Here is a 13676-nt window from a genome sequence, read left to right as displayed (position 1 = left end):
TATCAGTCCAATTCATATTCTTATATTGGATCGAGTGATAAGAGAGATACTAGCTATGCCGGTGCTTGGTTTTCTAGAAGCAAAGAATATGTTCCACACGTAAGGGAACGTGTGGCAAAAGCTCCAGGTGTCTAATAATGATTTAGATGACATTAAGTACAGTATTTGGTATCCGGGCACATTATCACAGCGGGCGCCTCCATCTTTAGGAAATAAAAAAAACCAAGAAATCTAACATATTCAACATATTGCATCTTGTACCCTTTGAAGAGAAGTCTAGACACAGAGAACAGCCACGCTACTCATCCTCGTTGTGGTCATCAAACGGCCAGTGTCGATCCGTCATTTCGCGCTCGTAGTCTGTATCCAGTGAAGCAAGGACATCAACTTTCATCTGACGAGCACGGGCACAGGCAGCTTCCTACTCTTCCGAAGGGGTCCAACCATCAATACTGATACCAATGGCATTACGGATCTGTTTTAGTTGGAGGTCAATCTCGTCCTGCATGCTTTGCAAATGCATGATAGAATCTGACTTGGCCGTAGAGATGGATATTGGACATGGGTCAGTTGAGCATTCGTGCCACGATTTGGCCAATAAGACAAGGTCAGCTTGAAGCGGGATGTTGTTGCCCTCCCAGGGGTCGCCCGCATGGCTGAAGATGCGCCGAGTAAGCATGTTCGTGATCTGATCCATAGCACGGAAGTGGGGTTCATTGAACCGCTGAGTGAATGCCAAATAGAAAAAGTGGGTATGGCGTCGTCGAAAGTCATACAGAGCGTCGGCCTGTTCTTCCTCGTCTAGATCGCTTAAATCCGGAGTAGGAGGCGGGCGAAAATGAAGCGATTCAGGATCATCGTAGTTCTGGAAGAACTTGGGAATCCCGGCGGCGAGGAAGAGTGGAAGGACAGCTGCATGTTGCCAGTCAATTAGCCCGACAATATCCAGGTCATCTGAGACGAAGATGTTGTTCGGCTGAAGATCAGGATGGCGAAGGACCGGACGTAAGAATCCATTTGATGGGAGCAGTCGAGGAGCAATTTTGAGGTAGGATTCCAGCGACTCAATATGCTCACTGGGGTCGGACAATCGGTGACCCATGGACTCGCGATATGCACGCTCAAAAGGAAAGCGTGGGCGGCCATATGTGCGCAGCCAGGCTAATTCTTTTAACGCAGGATTTCGGAGAACATCGATCGGATCCGCACCTAATATATGGTCAGCACTGAGACAGGCTGGCCGAGGAAGCACTTACAAGGACCGCGATCGACACGGGGAGAGGTACGCTCCGCGAACCACCATTTAAGAGCTGCACTAGGGCCAATGCAAACATCCGAATCTGGGACGGCGATGCGTGGTGAGTCTGACGGTAGATCGCTCGCGTAGTATATGCTTCCACTCGCAGGGAGCTGAATCGCATGAAGCTTCGCTTCAAACTGTACAAGCTGCAGGAGCACCTTAAGACGCTCACGATCAGACAACTCAAACCACCGGTCACCAAGTGGTCGTCCTGGTAGTTTCTCCATGATGATATACTCCGAGCCAACAAGGTTTGTAGCATCTGTGGAGTATGCATATACGCGTGGCACAGGAAAACCATGATCGCGAAGGAAAGCCAAGGTAGCTACCTCACTAGCGACTGCCAATCGCTTTGGTTCAGTCGAGGGATATGGCAATCGGGCAAGAATCTGAGTATCGTCAAGCATGGTAATCTGAAGGACACGGTTGAAGCCCCCTTCCGCCAATTTTGTCAGGCTTTTGATATCTGTGTCACATCTCTGTAGCGACCGAGCAACAGCAGTCTTCAATGCATCAGCATTGAATGCCCGGCGACGCTCAGTAAGACGGTTTTTCTCGTTATATCTATCCATATAAGCCACAAAAAGGAGACAGTAGAGGTCATCTTTGAGCAACTCACATCCATCGACCAGACGTGTATTGGAAGAGTTGACTGTCGTCATTTATCGTAGACACCATACGGGAGGTAAACTTTGATGAATGCATGATCCATATTGGAAACAGAAGTGTTCTAGTTACCGGAGTTGGATGCCATGTCCACTGTGCCATCCTAAGCCTTATCATGCCGATGTGGCTTTTAACAGAAGTTCATTTGGGAGGTTGCGGGTTGCAGATCAAGGGGGTGCAACGCGCGCTTAGTTCATCGATCGGTAGGCGGCTCAGTCACGTTGTGAGCTATAAATATCCCTGGGGAACACTTCCAACGACAAACCATTTACGCAGAGCCATTGTCCAAGTCTATGGAGAGAGCTCTAACCGCATATGTGGTCCTACTACAGCGTAAAGCAGCAACCGAGTCAGTGATTATACCAGCTTAATAGGCTAGTAAAGCTGGATTATATAGTATATAGAATCCGTGTGGATATACCCCCTCCTTAAGTGGAGTGAATCTTGATGATAAAATCAATATCGCGTCCATCTGCCATATGGATCGGATGACTGCCATGCAGGACTTCATACATAATGAGGGGATTAACTTGCCAAATCGTTACTACGAGATTCGCAATCAGCCCTGAAACACGAAAGGTCCAACCTCAGCGGCAATGTCAGTTTAAGGGTATCATTTTGGACAAGAGAAGTTGAATGGAGTTGATGGGGCAAGATTGACTACATATTTCTTAGTTGTGTAGGTCCTATCTATTTTGCTGCCATTAATCAATAAACCTAAAGGACGAACTTCCAAAGTTTCCATTTGCAAATTGGCAGTCACAAATAAATCAAAATACCTCAACCTGAAACCTTCCTAATCTCAATCCAAGGTCCTGGATCCACTGTGCTGTCACCTGTGATGGGGTTGAGCACCCTCCTTTTGCGGGGCACGCCTACATTGTCCTTTATAATCTGGTTATCCAGCACCATAATCTTCAGTTTCCTTTCGTTCTCATGTATGTCTTTAAATTTGTCTGAGCCCGTTGGGGATGGGCCGGGTGGTAGATGTGCATGCAAAGTTACCGTCAGAGAGTTGCTGCAATTGGCACAACCTGGCACATGCCACCGGCTGAAAACCGGCTCGAGCCCAACTAGAGTAGCGTGAGCCCAATCATGCTCGTTGTCGGAAGGGAAGGCCCAAATAGCCACAACAAAAGAGCCCAGTCTTTGGCTTCGGCTGATACCCGTCACCCGTACAGCTGAGCGTGACATGGGTGGCGCTGAAGCTGTGACTGGCGGTACTGGTAGCGGCAGGACATCGATTGGTGGTGGTGGGGGGGTCTTCGTAAGGTATTGATCGCAATCGTAGCTGTATCCGAGCTGCTGAATGTTCACAACACCCTAGAGGTATTCATGGTTAGCGACTCTGATATGAAACATCATTTTTGGCCTTGTGGTTAACAGTTACCCTTGTAGTGTAGCGAAAGGGGGTTAACGGGGTTTCCATGTTGAGCTGGGAATCAGCACTCATACCCGGAGTTGGACCTTGACTATCAATCGGACTGGTTCCGGGGTAGAACGGAATAATATCAAAATTCTCTGTGGCCTCATGATGAAACTGCCAGAGCCAAAAGACCATGTCAATAAAGCAGTGATGAAAAAAGAAGATTGGATCGAACGCCGCCGTGTCATTCTCGCCCATGTCCCCGTTTGCTTGGGAGGGAGTTAATCGGTGACGATCCTTGTCAGGCATATCATATCCACCAACTGCCAGATGAACTCCATTGTGTGGCCGCTCCACGGAAACTACAAAGTCATCCTCCCATTCAGCCTCACGAGCAAATTTATCATCGTTCCACTTAGCAGCTGATGTGGTGTTGGAAAACACGGTATAGTTGGGAGCCTTCCAGGCAGCATCGATGAAAAGCTGACGCATGCCTGGGACTGAATTCGTAGCGGGACTTCTTAGCCAGTACTGTACATTTCTATTGAGCTGCACGGTTGCCTGGGCCTCGCTAATGGTGGCATTATAATTCTCTGTAGCGTCCTTGTCATCTTTCCCAACAAGCCCAGAGTAAGGACATCGAACTGTTTCATACTTTTTGGGCTTGCTGTAATCCACCCTTCTGGTCGTGGTGCCGACTTGGTCGGATGCAATTCGACCGAGATTGTCGAAGAATCCCTGGGACAATTTGTACGAATATAAGGGATTGTCAATTTCTCCCACGACGGGTAAATTGTATATTTTCTGGTGTGAAGATATTCGGCACACTTGAGTCGGCAATCTCATCCCAGTATGGCAAAGCTAGATTCGGCTTGTTTGAAACTTTGCGGAGGGCGTCCTCCAAGCGAAGGACATACGCACGGTGCCAGGTAGGAAAAAGTACATTGCCATGATGACAGTACCCTCCCCACCAATCTCGATTTCCATAGCCAGCACCCCTGAAGGGCTGGCCATGATAACCTGCGATGGTATAAAAGGAATCCTCATTTGGAGCCTCCGCCGTTCCTGGACCCACTTTTTGAAGTAAATGGAATGCAAGTACCAGATCGTCAAGCTCTTTCTGATCGAGAGCGGCAATGTTTTTGCGGACCCGAAATGGAGACATAGCGTACGTGTTCTTGAGGTGAGAAGTCAGTCCTGAATTCGATGTGTTTGGGGAACTGAAAGAGAAGTCAACTCGCTGGTCAGAGGCAAGTCTTATAGGTAGCGAACCCCATCAACGTAATACCTGCTTAGGTAGCGAGAGGAGCTTATTCACAGGTACGTACCTGCAACATTTGGAATTTTCCCGACCATGCCACATCTGGAACAACTTGCTGATGCTGTCGTCAACACGCATGCATGGGCCTTCGCAAAGAAATGGCTCATAGCAGACGTCGACACGAGGCAGCCAATTACTGAAAAGTCGCTATACCGCATTGTGGCTGTGAGTATCCGTCTTACTGACAATACTAAAGATGGATTTGACCATCCTCTTTATGTTTGGTGGACTAACCTGGACGACCATGCATCTCAAGGACAGCAATCAGCGCAGAATGCTGAACCGAATTGAATCCCGGTCAAGTACAGCTATCTGCCTAAATCTAGCAGGTATGCTGAGTTTGAACCGCACCAGCCCTATCTCAAAGATTACGAGACACTCGAGAGTCAGACAATGGGTGTCGCGGCGGGTTTTACCCGAACCAATAAGCCAACCACCAACCCATGTTGATGCGGGGTCAAACAAATCAGATACTTAGGTGGCTCAATTAGATACAACCTGTTGCCTTAAAAATGGGTCAAATAGAACAGGCAATTACTATACTACAGCCCCTGAATAGGTATACGTTCTCAGCAGAAATATAGAGTGAGTAGCGAAACTGTGGAAGGTCCAAAAACACAACGGTGACCTCTTCCCCCTTCTTGACTCTTTACCCAAACCGCGATCACGACATGCTCTGTACCCGAAAAAGGATACTTCATGATGCTTCCCCCATGTATACCCCGCTTTTAAGTAACATATCGAAGCAGATTGCCAGTTTGGAAATCGAATAGCAAAGATGACGGTTCAAGTCATTATGCATAGTAGGCCAAGTGTTGAACGCCACGCACTATCTACAGCACACCATACTACTCGCACACGCATATGCGTTTAATAAGCAGACGTTGCTGTCTTCCAATCACATACTGTTCTCTATGCATTTCCTCCCCGGCCAGCAGTGACTACTGCCTACTAGCTTCCTGTTGATCATAATCCGGAATTGTCTGTGAGCGCCCCGGAACTCCATTTACGGCAAGTTGCATTTCAGACTGTGTCGCTTCAATCGAGCCGAGATAGTTGCACAGACCTTTACACACCTCCAAGCACTTCCGAATTACTAGGACCAGCACTAAGCTAGCTGGTGGTAATTCTTGTGGGTAGGATCAACAACTGTCTGCATCAACCAATGGCCTATAGTCCGATGTTGAATACAGCAATCGGACTCGTCGGAATAAAATGGAACCGGATAATAACGTACTTTGACACCATATATGCAGGCAGTTGTTATGTCTGAGACGTTGCAGATTTCACCCTATCGATATCTGCATGCTTCCTACTCGGGAATGTCATATTCGACTTTGATGATGAGGTGTGCCATCGCTTGCCCGTACATCTCCTCGGAGCATTAGGAAGTAAGCCGCATGCACTCAGAGGGACAAATTGATAATTGAAATAATTGGGAAGCCAGCACAGTTCCGTTCGGTGAGCTTAGCCCCTCAGAGGGCAAAATATCAACGGCCTAACCGGACAGTCACGTCGGCTCTGCCAGCAACAAAGAGTCCCAAACTCACTGTAGGTGGATGGGAGATGAGATTCTCCGTGACACTTCCATAAAGCCTTCATAACAGCCATAGGTACAGAGTTAGGGAGCTGGAGGCCACTTCATGCGGGCCTAGCTATAAGGATCTGGGGCTGGGGATAAATCAAACATACACCAAGTGGAGCCTGTCAACAATCGACCCGAGCGCGTGTCTTCTAGTAAGCTCACGAGTAATTGCACGTGTCGGCACTCCAGCTCAGTCACAGGATACATCCTCCCAACAGATATTTTCACTTATATTGAGACAGGACCATTACCAATGCGTCGCTCACACAATACCAGAGCCAGGTCTCAGTATCAAAGTCAACCCATTTCGGCTCAAATCTTTTTGCCTGACCGAAAGACTAGACCACAAAGGAGAGCTGCGGAGCCAAGTTACCGAATAAAGAAGCTAGACGTTGGCAAAATGTTCTTTTTGGATGTCGTATTACTCGGTGAGCAGAGTCGCGGCCAGTAATAAGCGTTGTGTCTGAACTTATCGGAGATTCAAAGAATATATGCGTGGAACGGTACTAGGTTAAGGCTATTAAGAGGAAGGCTCTAACCCCCCCAGCCTTCCCTTATGCCAGAGCCTCTGACTATCTGCAGCTGCCCTCGTTCTGTACTCCACTTAGTCCGGAAGCCAAAGGGCCTATTTTGAGTAGATGCAAAAAGCCTACTGCTCTCCTACTAAACTCAGGTGTTATTATGCTTTCTTGAGGTATCAAGCTGACGCTTCATGCAACAAGATATCGTCAGGCAGAGGAGGCAAAGGAAGAGGTGGTGACTGACTGACTGACTGCAGTGAATGACTCAATATTGCTTTCAAGCTCCGCCGTCGCCTATGACGCTAGACCTTGGATCTATATAGTGTCCACCTAATCAGCCGTCACTAAGCCAGTCAACGACTACGAGGCTTTAATAACCACCTTCAGCTAGTCCCGGCAACCAGCGGATCTGTCAGTATATAATATCTCCTTCACTGTCGAGTTCTATATAAGTTCTTACTTTTTACACATTAAATGTCCCACCAAGTTCTGCATACACACTGTCACTGTTTGTGTTACCCAACAAGTCGCCGAACTTCTCTCGGCTGGACATCTCTCCAGTCTACTGCAGGTGAGTTGAACCACCATCTCTGGGAGGTACTCCTTCTCTGTCACTATTAATGGCCCGATGAGGCTCGAGACTTCGCTCATAGTTGGCCAACACGTGTCATGCGAGCCATTGCCTCCAAGGAACACAAAACTTCCTCCGCTACGGTGCCGACGTGAACCTCGCATGCCGTGATCTCTTCCTGCACCACGCGAAAGTTCCTATGATGACCTAATCTATTTACAAATGCTGCCTAACGTCGTAGTTACCATCGGAGATGACACGTTGGTGAGGATGTTGCTGGGCCACGGGGCTGAAAACGGACTGGAGCACCATAATGGGGCTTCCCGAACACGATCCCAGCCTGCTATCGCAGATGCTCTAGTATCAGGACATTCAAGTACTGTGCGAGTTCTGTCTGATCATGGCACGAATATCCAAGGTCGCTGTATAGAAGCTGGTCAGTTAGTCTTGTACAAGGTCAATACAGGCCACTTGACGATGCTCCAACTCCTACTGGAGAATGAGGCAGACGTGAGCAGTCCTCTTCATCCCGTGTATCCCCTACGTAACGCAGCCTACTCGAGGGAATTATCGGCTGATATAGTAAGGTTTATGCTCGATTATGGCGCGAAACGACAGCGCCTGATCATGGCCATGAACGCTCAGCTGCTGCTAGAACGCGGAGCGGTATTTCCCTGGGATGCAATACCCTCGGCTGCTTCCCACACAACACCTGATTTCATCCGCCTGCTTATTCAATACGGAAACATTTCTAATATCGAGTGGCTAAGGCAGGGTATAAGGAGGCGGTGGCTTGACATGTTGCAGCTAATCCTCCAGGAGGGTATTGGCCTCGATGCTAGGGAACCTAGGTATCACACAATCCTGCATTATCCAGCAAAGTGGTGCCGCGATCAAAGCCTCACGCAAGGAAGGTCACAAACAATATGCAGGATTGCGCCGCAACAAATTCATCAGCCCCCGAACAGTCATATCTCCATCTAGTGTCCAGGGCAACTTTGAGGATGCTGCGGATGACATTCTGCGCTACGGCATTGATATGCGGGCGGTTGTTGATGCGGTGGATAGTGAAGGTGGGGCCCTGCTCGATATAGTCTAGCCAGAGCGTACGCATCCAAAGTGGAGCAGATGCTTCTAGATAGCGCTGCTACTCCTCAGGAGTGTCATATAGGGGAAGGGGGGCGCTGATTTACGACATTTACGATGATTTCACAGCCTACGCAGTAAGGCAGGCCCAGAAGATCCAGATAATTCAGATGCCTCTACTCAGGTGTAAGCTGATATCTAACTCTATATAGGACGCGCCCGTTTGCTGATCTGGTCCTCGGCGCCATTCGATATTCTTTTTTCGGACCGGGACTTGGGACGTATCAGTCGGTTGTTTAGGTGACAGCGGTGAAAGTTTATGATCAGCGCTCGCTGTAGCTCCTCATTCCAGAGAATATTTTCAAGCCGAAAATCGTCATGTACGACGCCCAGTGAGAGAATTTTCCTTTCCGACCGTGAGATTGCACGCTGAATGGTTGGATTGTTTTCCATAACGCGGCGCACATTCTCGCCACCCCAACCCATCAGAAGCATGTGGCGGATATCGCCAGCACCGTGAAGGAAATATACCATATCTAGATCAATGGACCCCAAGAATACGGGCACCGCGGAGCCTGTCAGGTTGGTGCCTGATTTTACCAGCTGAATCTCGAAGCCCAACGAGGGCATGGTGTGCTCTACACGTATCCGCGCTCAATCCTTTCTCCGCACAATCATGCTCTTGCCGGCGGGGTGGGGAAGTCTACTAAGTATACCAAGTTACCAACCATTGGCTTAGACCATAGTTTGACCCGGGGTTAATCCACAATCCCGAAACCGCTTGTGGGGACTCAGCTATCTACTCGTTAACTCCGCCAGCACATTGACCGAGGTCCTCCCTAGTTCATGACTTGTTGAGAGACATCTTGAAACTGGCGCAGTACTATTTACGCTGAAACAAGGTATGCGATGGGTCCTGTGGAGTAGGATATAAAGATGACCCATATGTACAATGGGCGATGCAGGATAAATAGCTGTTGATACCATAGCCATTGTGAGCTCGGGCGACATCACCATTGCCTTTATTTCGCACAGGTGGACTTAGCGCATATACCTACACCTTTCTCACTCAGAAGAACAATAGCGACAGGAAGCTTGTTGTGATCGGGTAGATGGCCTAGGTGACAATCATATGAAATATTGGGAATAATGAATACCACCATACGGATGGGTACATGCATCAATTTTCTTGACCGACATCATTAGCGTTCGGTAACTCACATTACACAGCTTCACTTTATTTTGAATTCTTCAGGTCGACGAAGCTCTTATTTTGATTGGCATATATATGTAGATGCGACCCATCAAGGCAGTATGTCGGGATACATGTTTCGGATGATAGTCAGACCGATGGTGTCAGCACCAATGCCTTGCCCTGAAAGCCCATTGGAATAGCACTGAAGGTTATAAGATTAAGCGAAGGTTATAATTTCATTACAAGAAATAGGAATCATGACAGACAAAAAGGGCAGTTGCTTTTCTTTCTCATATGACCGGTGAAGGCAAAAAATAGGTTCGTGGAAAAACACAGCCTTGGAAGAGTACGGAGTACCAGGTGCGTCTATTTTCTCGTAGGATACTAGCATGCTTTCCCGACGATCTCTCCGAGATACCATGTTTTCTCCCCAAATGCTGAGTCTCCACGTCAATGCTTGTTCATTCGTGGGCTAATAGCTTAGCTGCCATGTGACGATTATGGGGCGGTGGCGCGGGAGCTCACGGACCCCTAAGCGAAGAAGGCATCTCTTAACGTAGTCAAACATCAGTGTTGCCGCCTCAGTCTTCTCTCACACAAGACTCACAAACTAACTCACTCCCGATTAGGCTCCAACAAACTAGAGTACATAAACCAGTGCCCCTCCTACTAACATGGTAACTTCATCACCCAATCTTATTCAAAACCAGCTATACTACCCACCGAAGGCTTCTCAATACCTTTCACATGTTGTTCAGGATACTCGCCCTCTTCGCAGTGACAGTGTTAGCCACACTCAACGATGTTACAAACCAGGGTACACCCGCCGTTAAGACCGTAACCACTTGGGAAACTGTCACCGGATCTCCAGTTACCACGGCTGTTACCAAAACCGTGACGCCAGATTCAAGTGGAAATGCCACTAGCCTTTCCTGGAATTATTTGACGTCGACGCCGTTATCGTTCTCTATCTCCTCGTCTTCCTCGTCGTCGACGGGGACAAGTACGTCCGAGTCGAGTGCTGCATCGACCGCCTCAGAGAGCTCTTCTGTGTCAACTGGGGGTGCACCTGACATCACCGGAGGCCTTGCCATGCGTCTTGCTGGTGCTGCTGGAGCCCTCGGCTTTGCTCTTGCTCTGTAAGAGTCTTAAGATAGTAAAGATGTTGAATGTGATGGATGGAAGCTGGAAGATGTAGCATGGCTTGCCGAATTTCGTCGACTATTCTATGCCTGGTTCTTCATACGAGCACCTGTGTACTTTGATTGTATCTAAAGGAATTATTCTTCATCTTATGCAGATTATATTGCGATGTAGCATACCAACCAGGTACGCCTATCCAGGAAAAGTATCAGATGGCATCAGCTTAATCATGAGTCATGCAATAAAATCCAACACCGAGCAAAGACAGACTTTCGGGCGAGACCGTTCAACCGTCTCGGGGCGAGGCTGAGCTACGCCAAAGTAAGTAATAGCACTGGCCTAAAACCGCAATAGCAATTATAACGCGGTTATTTAGCGGATCCTTCGTCCCCGCACGGGACCCCACCAATGCACATAATCAACAAATCGGATAGAGGAACGGGTGTACCTATGCTAAGAAACCTTGTCGGGTGCTTATCTGTCCAGTCTTCTTGGCCAGTGGTTCAAATTGCGGCGCAGTCAGGATGCATGAGGGCCCCGCTTCCTATTGGTCAACTGCACGTAACCATTCCTGCGCTAACAAAGACCATACTCAGTGTCGCGCTGTATAGGGTATCCCGCATTTCAGCAAAAATACACATGCAGCTAATGACCCTAGATGCATACATCCGTACCCTCCGCACCAATCTGTTTACCTATCCACACACCCAAAACTATCTCTAACAACGGGCCCTATACACGGAAACGACCCCTGAACACCACCATCACCTCCTCCTTCTTCTGATCCCCCCGAACGCTTTCTACAGTATTCAACAAACTTACCCTCTCCATATCCACATCCATAATCATTCCCATGTCCACAACATCAACCTCCACCTCGACATCACCCAACACCTCACTAAAAGATCAAGCCTCCCTCACAACCAACCCTCCACACCCAAACTCCCACCCGAACCTACAACTACCACCATCACCACCCCTCCTCTTCCCCTCCGCGCACCACGAATCAACAGAACTCCTCCAAACCCTCACGCACATCCGCACGCACCTCCACCGCGCCTCGCAACTCTACTCCCAGAAGGCAGCGTTTCTTGAGGATTCAGAAAGACAATGGATTGAGACTACGATCGCAGATACGGCAGACGCGGTGCATGCGTTAGCGGTGTTGGTTGAGCCGGTGAGGGTGGAGTGGGAGGTGAGGAATCAGCAAACTACACATCATAATGCCAAGGGTAGGAGTAAGCGGATGTCAATGGGTCTGGGGACGCAGTTGAGGTGGGTATGTAGGGACGGGCAGAGGGCGAAGGTACAGAGAGGGAGGTTGGTGGTTTGTTATTCGAGCTTGATGGTGGTTTTGGAGAGGTTGATGGGGGTGGGTTGTGATGATGGGGGGAAAGGGATAGTAGGGAGGGGAGGAGGGAAGGTAATGGGTATGGAGGAGGTGGAGGTACAGGAGTTGCCTGGGGAGGGGGAGTGTGTTGATATGGGCGCTGGCGCTTGTACTGGTGGTGAGGCGAGTTCGTGGATGAAGAATTCGGAAGGGGGAGGGCTGGGGTTAGATGTTGGGACTGAGATGCGAGATTTATTACGCTGGAGACAGGCGAAGGGGAATGATAATTAGACGGTCATTATTTGTGTAGTTGGAGTATTAAGGGGGCATTCCATTATATCACGAACGTGGTTGTGGAATCATATCTGAGAAATCGTCTCCTCCACCATCTTCTGAGGCACCGGTAGTATATCTCCCCGTTCATCACTGGTCTTTATGACCGCTGGTAGAATCACAATTGAGCCAGGAGAGGGTGCACTCCAGCTAAAGTTGAACGAGCACGGCTGGGTAAACAGCCATACACTCAGCTGAGCTGCCTCTTTGACAACACTGACCAAGTGACGCCTGCGATCTCCGTCGGAGAGTTCGGGATTTCGGTATGATGCAAAAGCTTCTGAGAAATTGTCTGCTAGAGCAGTGATATTATTTTGTGCAGCTGCCAAAGACAAGTCCATATACTCCGGATGGAGACGAGCTGTCAACATGCGCCACGCGAACATGTCACGAGCTGAAGTCGAGGCTCTGAGAGGCTCAAGCCCATGAGACTCCATGAACGGAGGATACAGAGATCCACCAGGCTGGATAGTTTGTAAGATGGTTCGAGCCAAGACATGATTGAGGACAGGTCGACGGCCGCGACGGCTAGCTAAAGCGGTGGTCAAGGATCCGGAAAGCGAGGAAGAAGCATAGCTTTCTATGCGAATAGCTTCCTCCGGGGTTGGGGATACGTTCTCATGTCTTGCAGGCACGTAGTAGTTGTCGACATGTAGACCGATGTGATCGAAGAGAGTCTGTATGCGCGTGCTGACAGATTGGTCGTCGGCTGGCTGGGGAATAAAAGGAATCAAATCGGGGAGTGAATTTTGGCCGCCTGTCGGGGAAAGGGGAGAGTGACTCGACAGGGCTTGAACTCTGGCCCGCGGTTTGACCAAGTCTACCCCATCTCGATCGGAATCACCAGAACTGCTGGACTGGGGAGTGCCTCTTTTTCTTCGAAAGAAGAGCGCAGCTCCGATGATGGCAAGAAGAGCAGTCCCGGCAATCGATCCAACGAGTGCCCCTGCCAGAGCGCCTTTGCTGACTCCGTTGCTGTGCGATGGCAGGGTTGATGAGGTACTGGTAGGAGTGCTGGATGAGGAATGTATCACACTTGCCGACGTGAATTGGGGAGATACCGCTGATGAAGAGCCCGGGGTAGTCAGAGTCGGGGAAGTTGCGCTTGTCGTAGTGCCATACAAGGGCACCGATGTTGAACCATATTGCTCTTGGCGAGCTCGAATCAAGGCTTCCATTGTGGGAGAGGGCGGATGACAAAGTGACAAAATGGGAGTAAAAATCCAAAGAGCTGAAAAGTACTGATGCACCCGTTTTAT

General features: G+C 49.0%; 7 protein-coding genes across 7 annotated transcripts; 3 read left to right on the top strand and 4 right to left on the bottom strand.

Annotated features, from left to right (window-relative positions):
• Nucleotides 1-298: 298 nt before the first annotated feature.
• BO88DRAFT_426516 (phosphotransferase family protein) lies at nt 299-2012 on the bottom strand (the record flags this gene model as incomplete). The annotated part of the gene is made up of 6 exons (XM_025708907.1): nt 299-417; nt 445-954; nt 1006-1209; nt 1257-1864; nt 1920-1952; nt 1981-2012. 6 exons carry the CDS (start codon nt 2010-2012, stop codon nt 299-301), a joined length of 1506 nt encoding a protein of 501 aa, XP_025561607.1.
• A 734-nt stretch (nt 2013-2746) lies between these two features.
• Nucleotides 2747-4497, bottom strand: BO88DRAFT_454719 (tyrosinase family protein; the record flags this gene model as incomplete). The annotated part of the gene is made up of 3 exons (XM_025710825.1): nt 2747-3289; nt 3357-4070; nt 4159-4497. The coding sequence occupies 3 exons, from the start codon at nt 4495-4497 to the stop codon at nt 2747-2749; spliced, it is 1596 nt and encodes a 531-aa protein (XP_025561606.1).
• A 2957-nt stretch (nt 4498-7454) lies between these two features.
• On the top strand, nt 7455-8429 carry BO88DRAFT_464535 (uncharacterized protein; the record flags this gene model as incomplete). Its single annotated transcript, XM_025711327.1, is given in 2 exon segments — nt 7455-8153; nt 8173-8429. The coding sequence occupies 2 exon segments, from the start codon at nt 7553-7555 to the stop codon at nt 8427-8429; spliced, it is 858 nt and encodes a 285-aa protein (XP_025561605.1). The 5' UTR covers nt 7455-7552.
• A 191-nt stretch (nt 8430-8620) lies between these two features.
• BO88DRAFT_454717 (uncharacterized protein) lies at nt 8621-9046 on the bottom strand (the record flags this gene model as incomplete). Its single annotated transcript, XM_025710824.1, has 1 exon — nt 8621-9046. The coding sequence occupies one exon, from the start codon at nt 9044-9046 to the stop codon at nt 8621-8623; it is 426 nt and encodes a 141-aa protein (XP_025561604.1).
• Nucleotides 9047-10240: 1194 nt separating this feature from the next.
• On the top strand, nt 10241-10850 carry BO88DRAFT_405823 (uncharacterized protein). Its single transcript, XM_025706991.1, has one exon. It carries the CDS (start codon nt 10359-10361, stop codon nt 10752-10754), a length of 396 nt encoding a protein of 131 aa, XP_025561603.1. The 5' UTR covers nt 10241-10358; the 3' UTR covers nt 10755-10850.
• Nucleotides 10851-11607: 757 nt separating this feature from the next.
• On the top strand, nt 11608-12137 carry BO88DRAFT_454715 (uncharacterized protein; the record flags this gene model as incomplete). The annotated part of the gene is made up of 2 exons (XM_025710823.1): nt 11608-11992; nt 12052-12137. The coding sequence occupies 2 exons, from the start codon at nt 11608-11610 to the stop codon at nt 12135-12137; spliced, it is 471 nt and encodes a 156-aa protein (XP_025561602.1).
• Nucleotides 12138-12221: 84 nt separating this feature from the next.
• BO88DRAFT_464533 (uncharacterized protein) lies at nt 12222-13595 on the bottom strand (the record flags this gene model as incomplete). Its single annotated transcript, XM_025711326.1, has 1 exon — nt 12222-13595. One exon carries the CDS (start codon nt 13593-13595, stop codon nt 12444-12446), a length of 1152 nt encoding a protein of 383 aa, XP_025561601.1. The 3' UTR covers nt 12222-12443.
• Between the last annotated feature and the right edge of the window lie 81 nt (nt 13596-13676).

This window comes from Aspergillus vadensis (assembly GCF_003184925.1).
Source record: "Aspergillus vadensis CBS 113365 unplaced genomic scaffold BO88scaffold_15, whole genome shotgun sequence".
Lineage (NCBI taxonomy): Eukaryota > Fungi > Ascomycota > Eurotiomycetes > Eurotiales > Aspergillaceae > Aspergillus > Aspergillus vadensis.
Note: the sequence above shows the minus strand (reverse complement) of the source record. Positions and strands in the feature narration are given on the sequence as shown.

What these genes read in the sequence shown, in the direction of transcription:
- BO88DRAFT_405823 (XM_025706991.1), top strand. Translation starts at nt 10,359, where the DNA reads ATGTTGTTCAGGATACTCGCCCTCTTCGCAGTGACAGTGTTAGCCACA.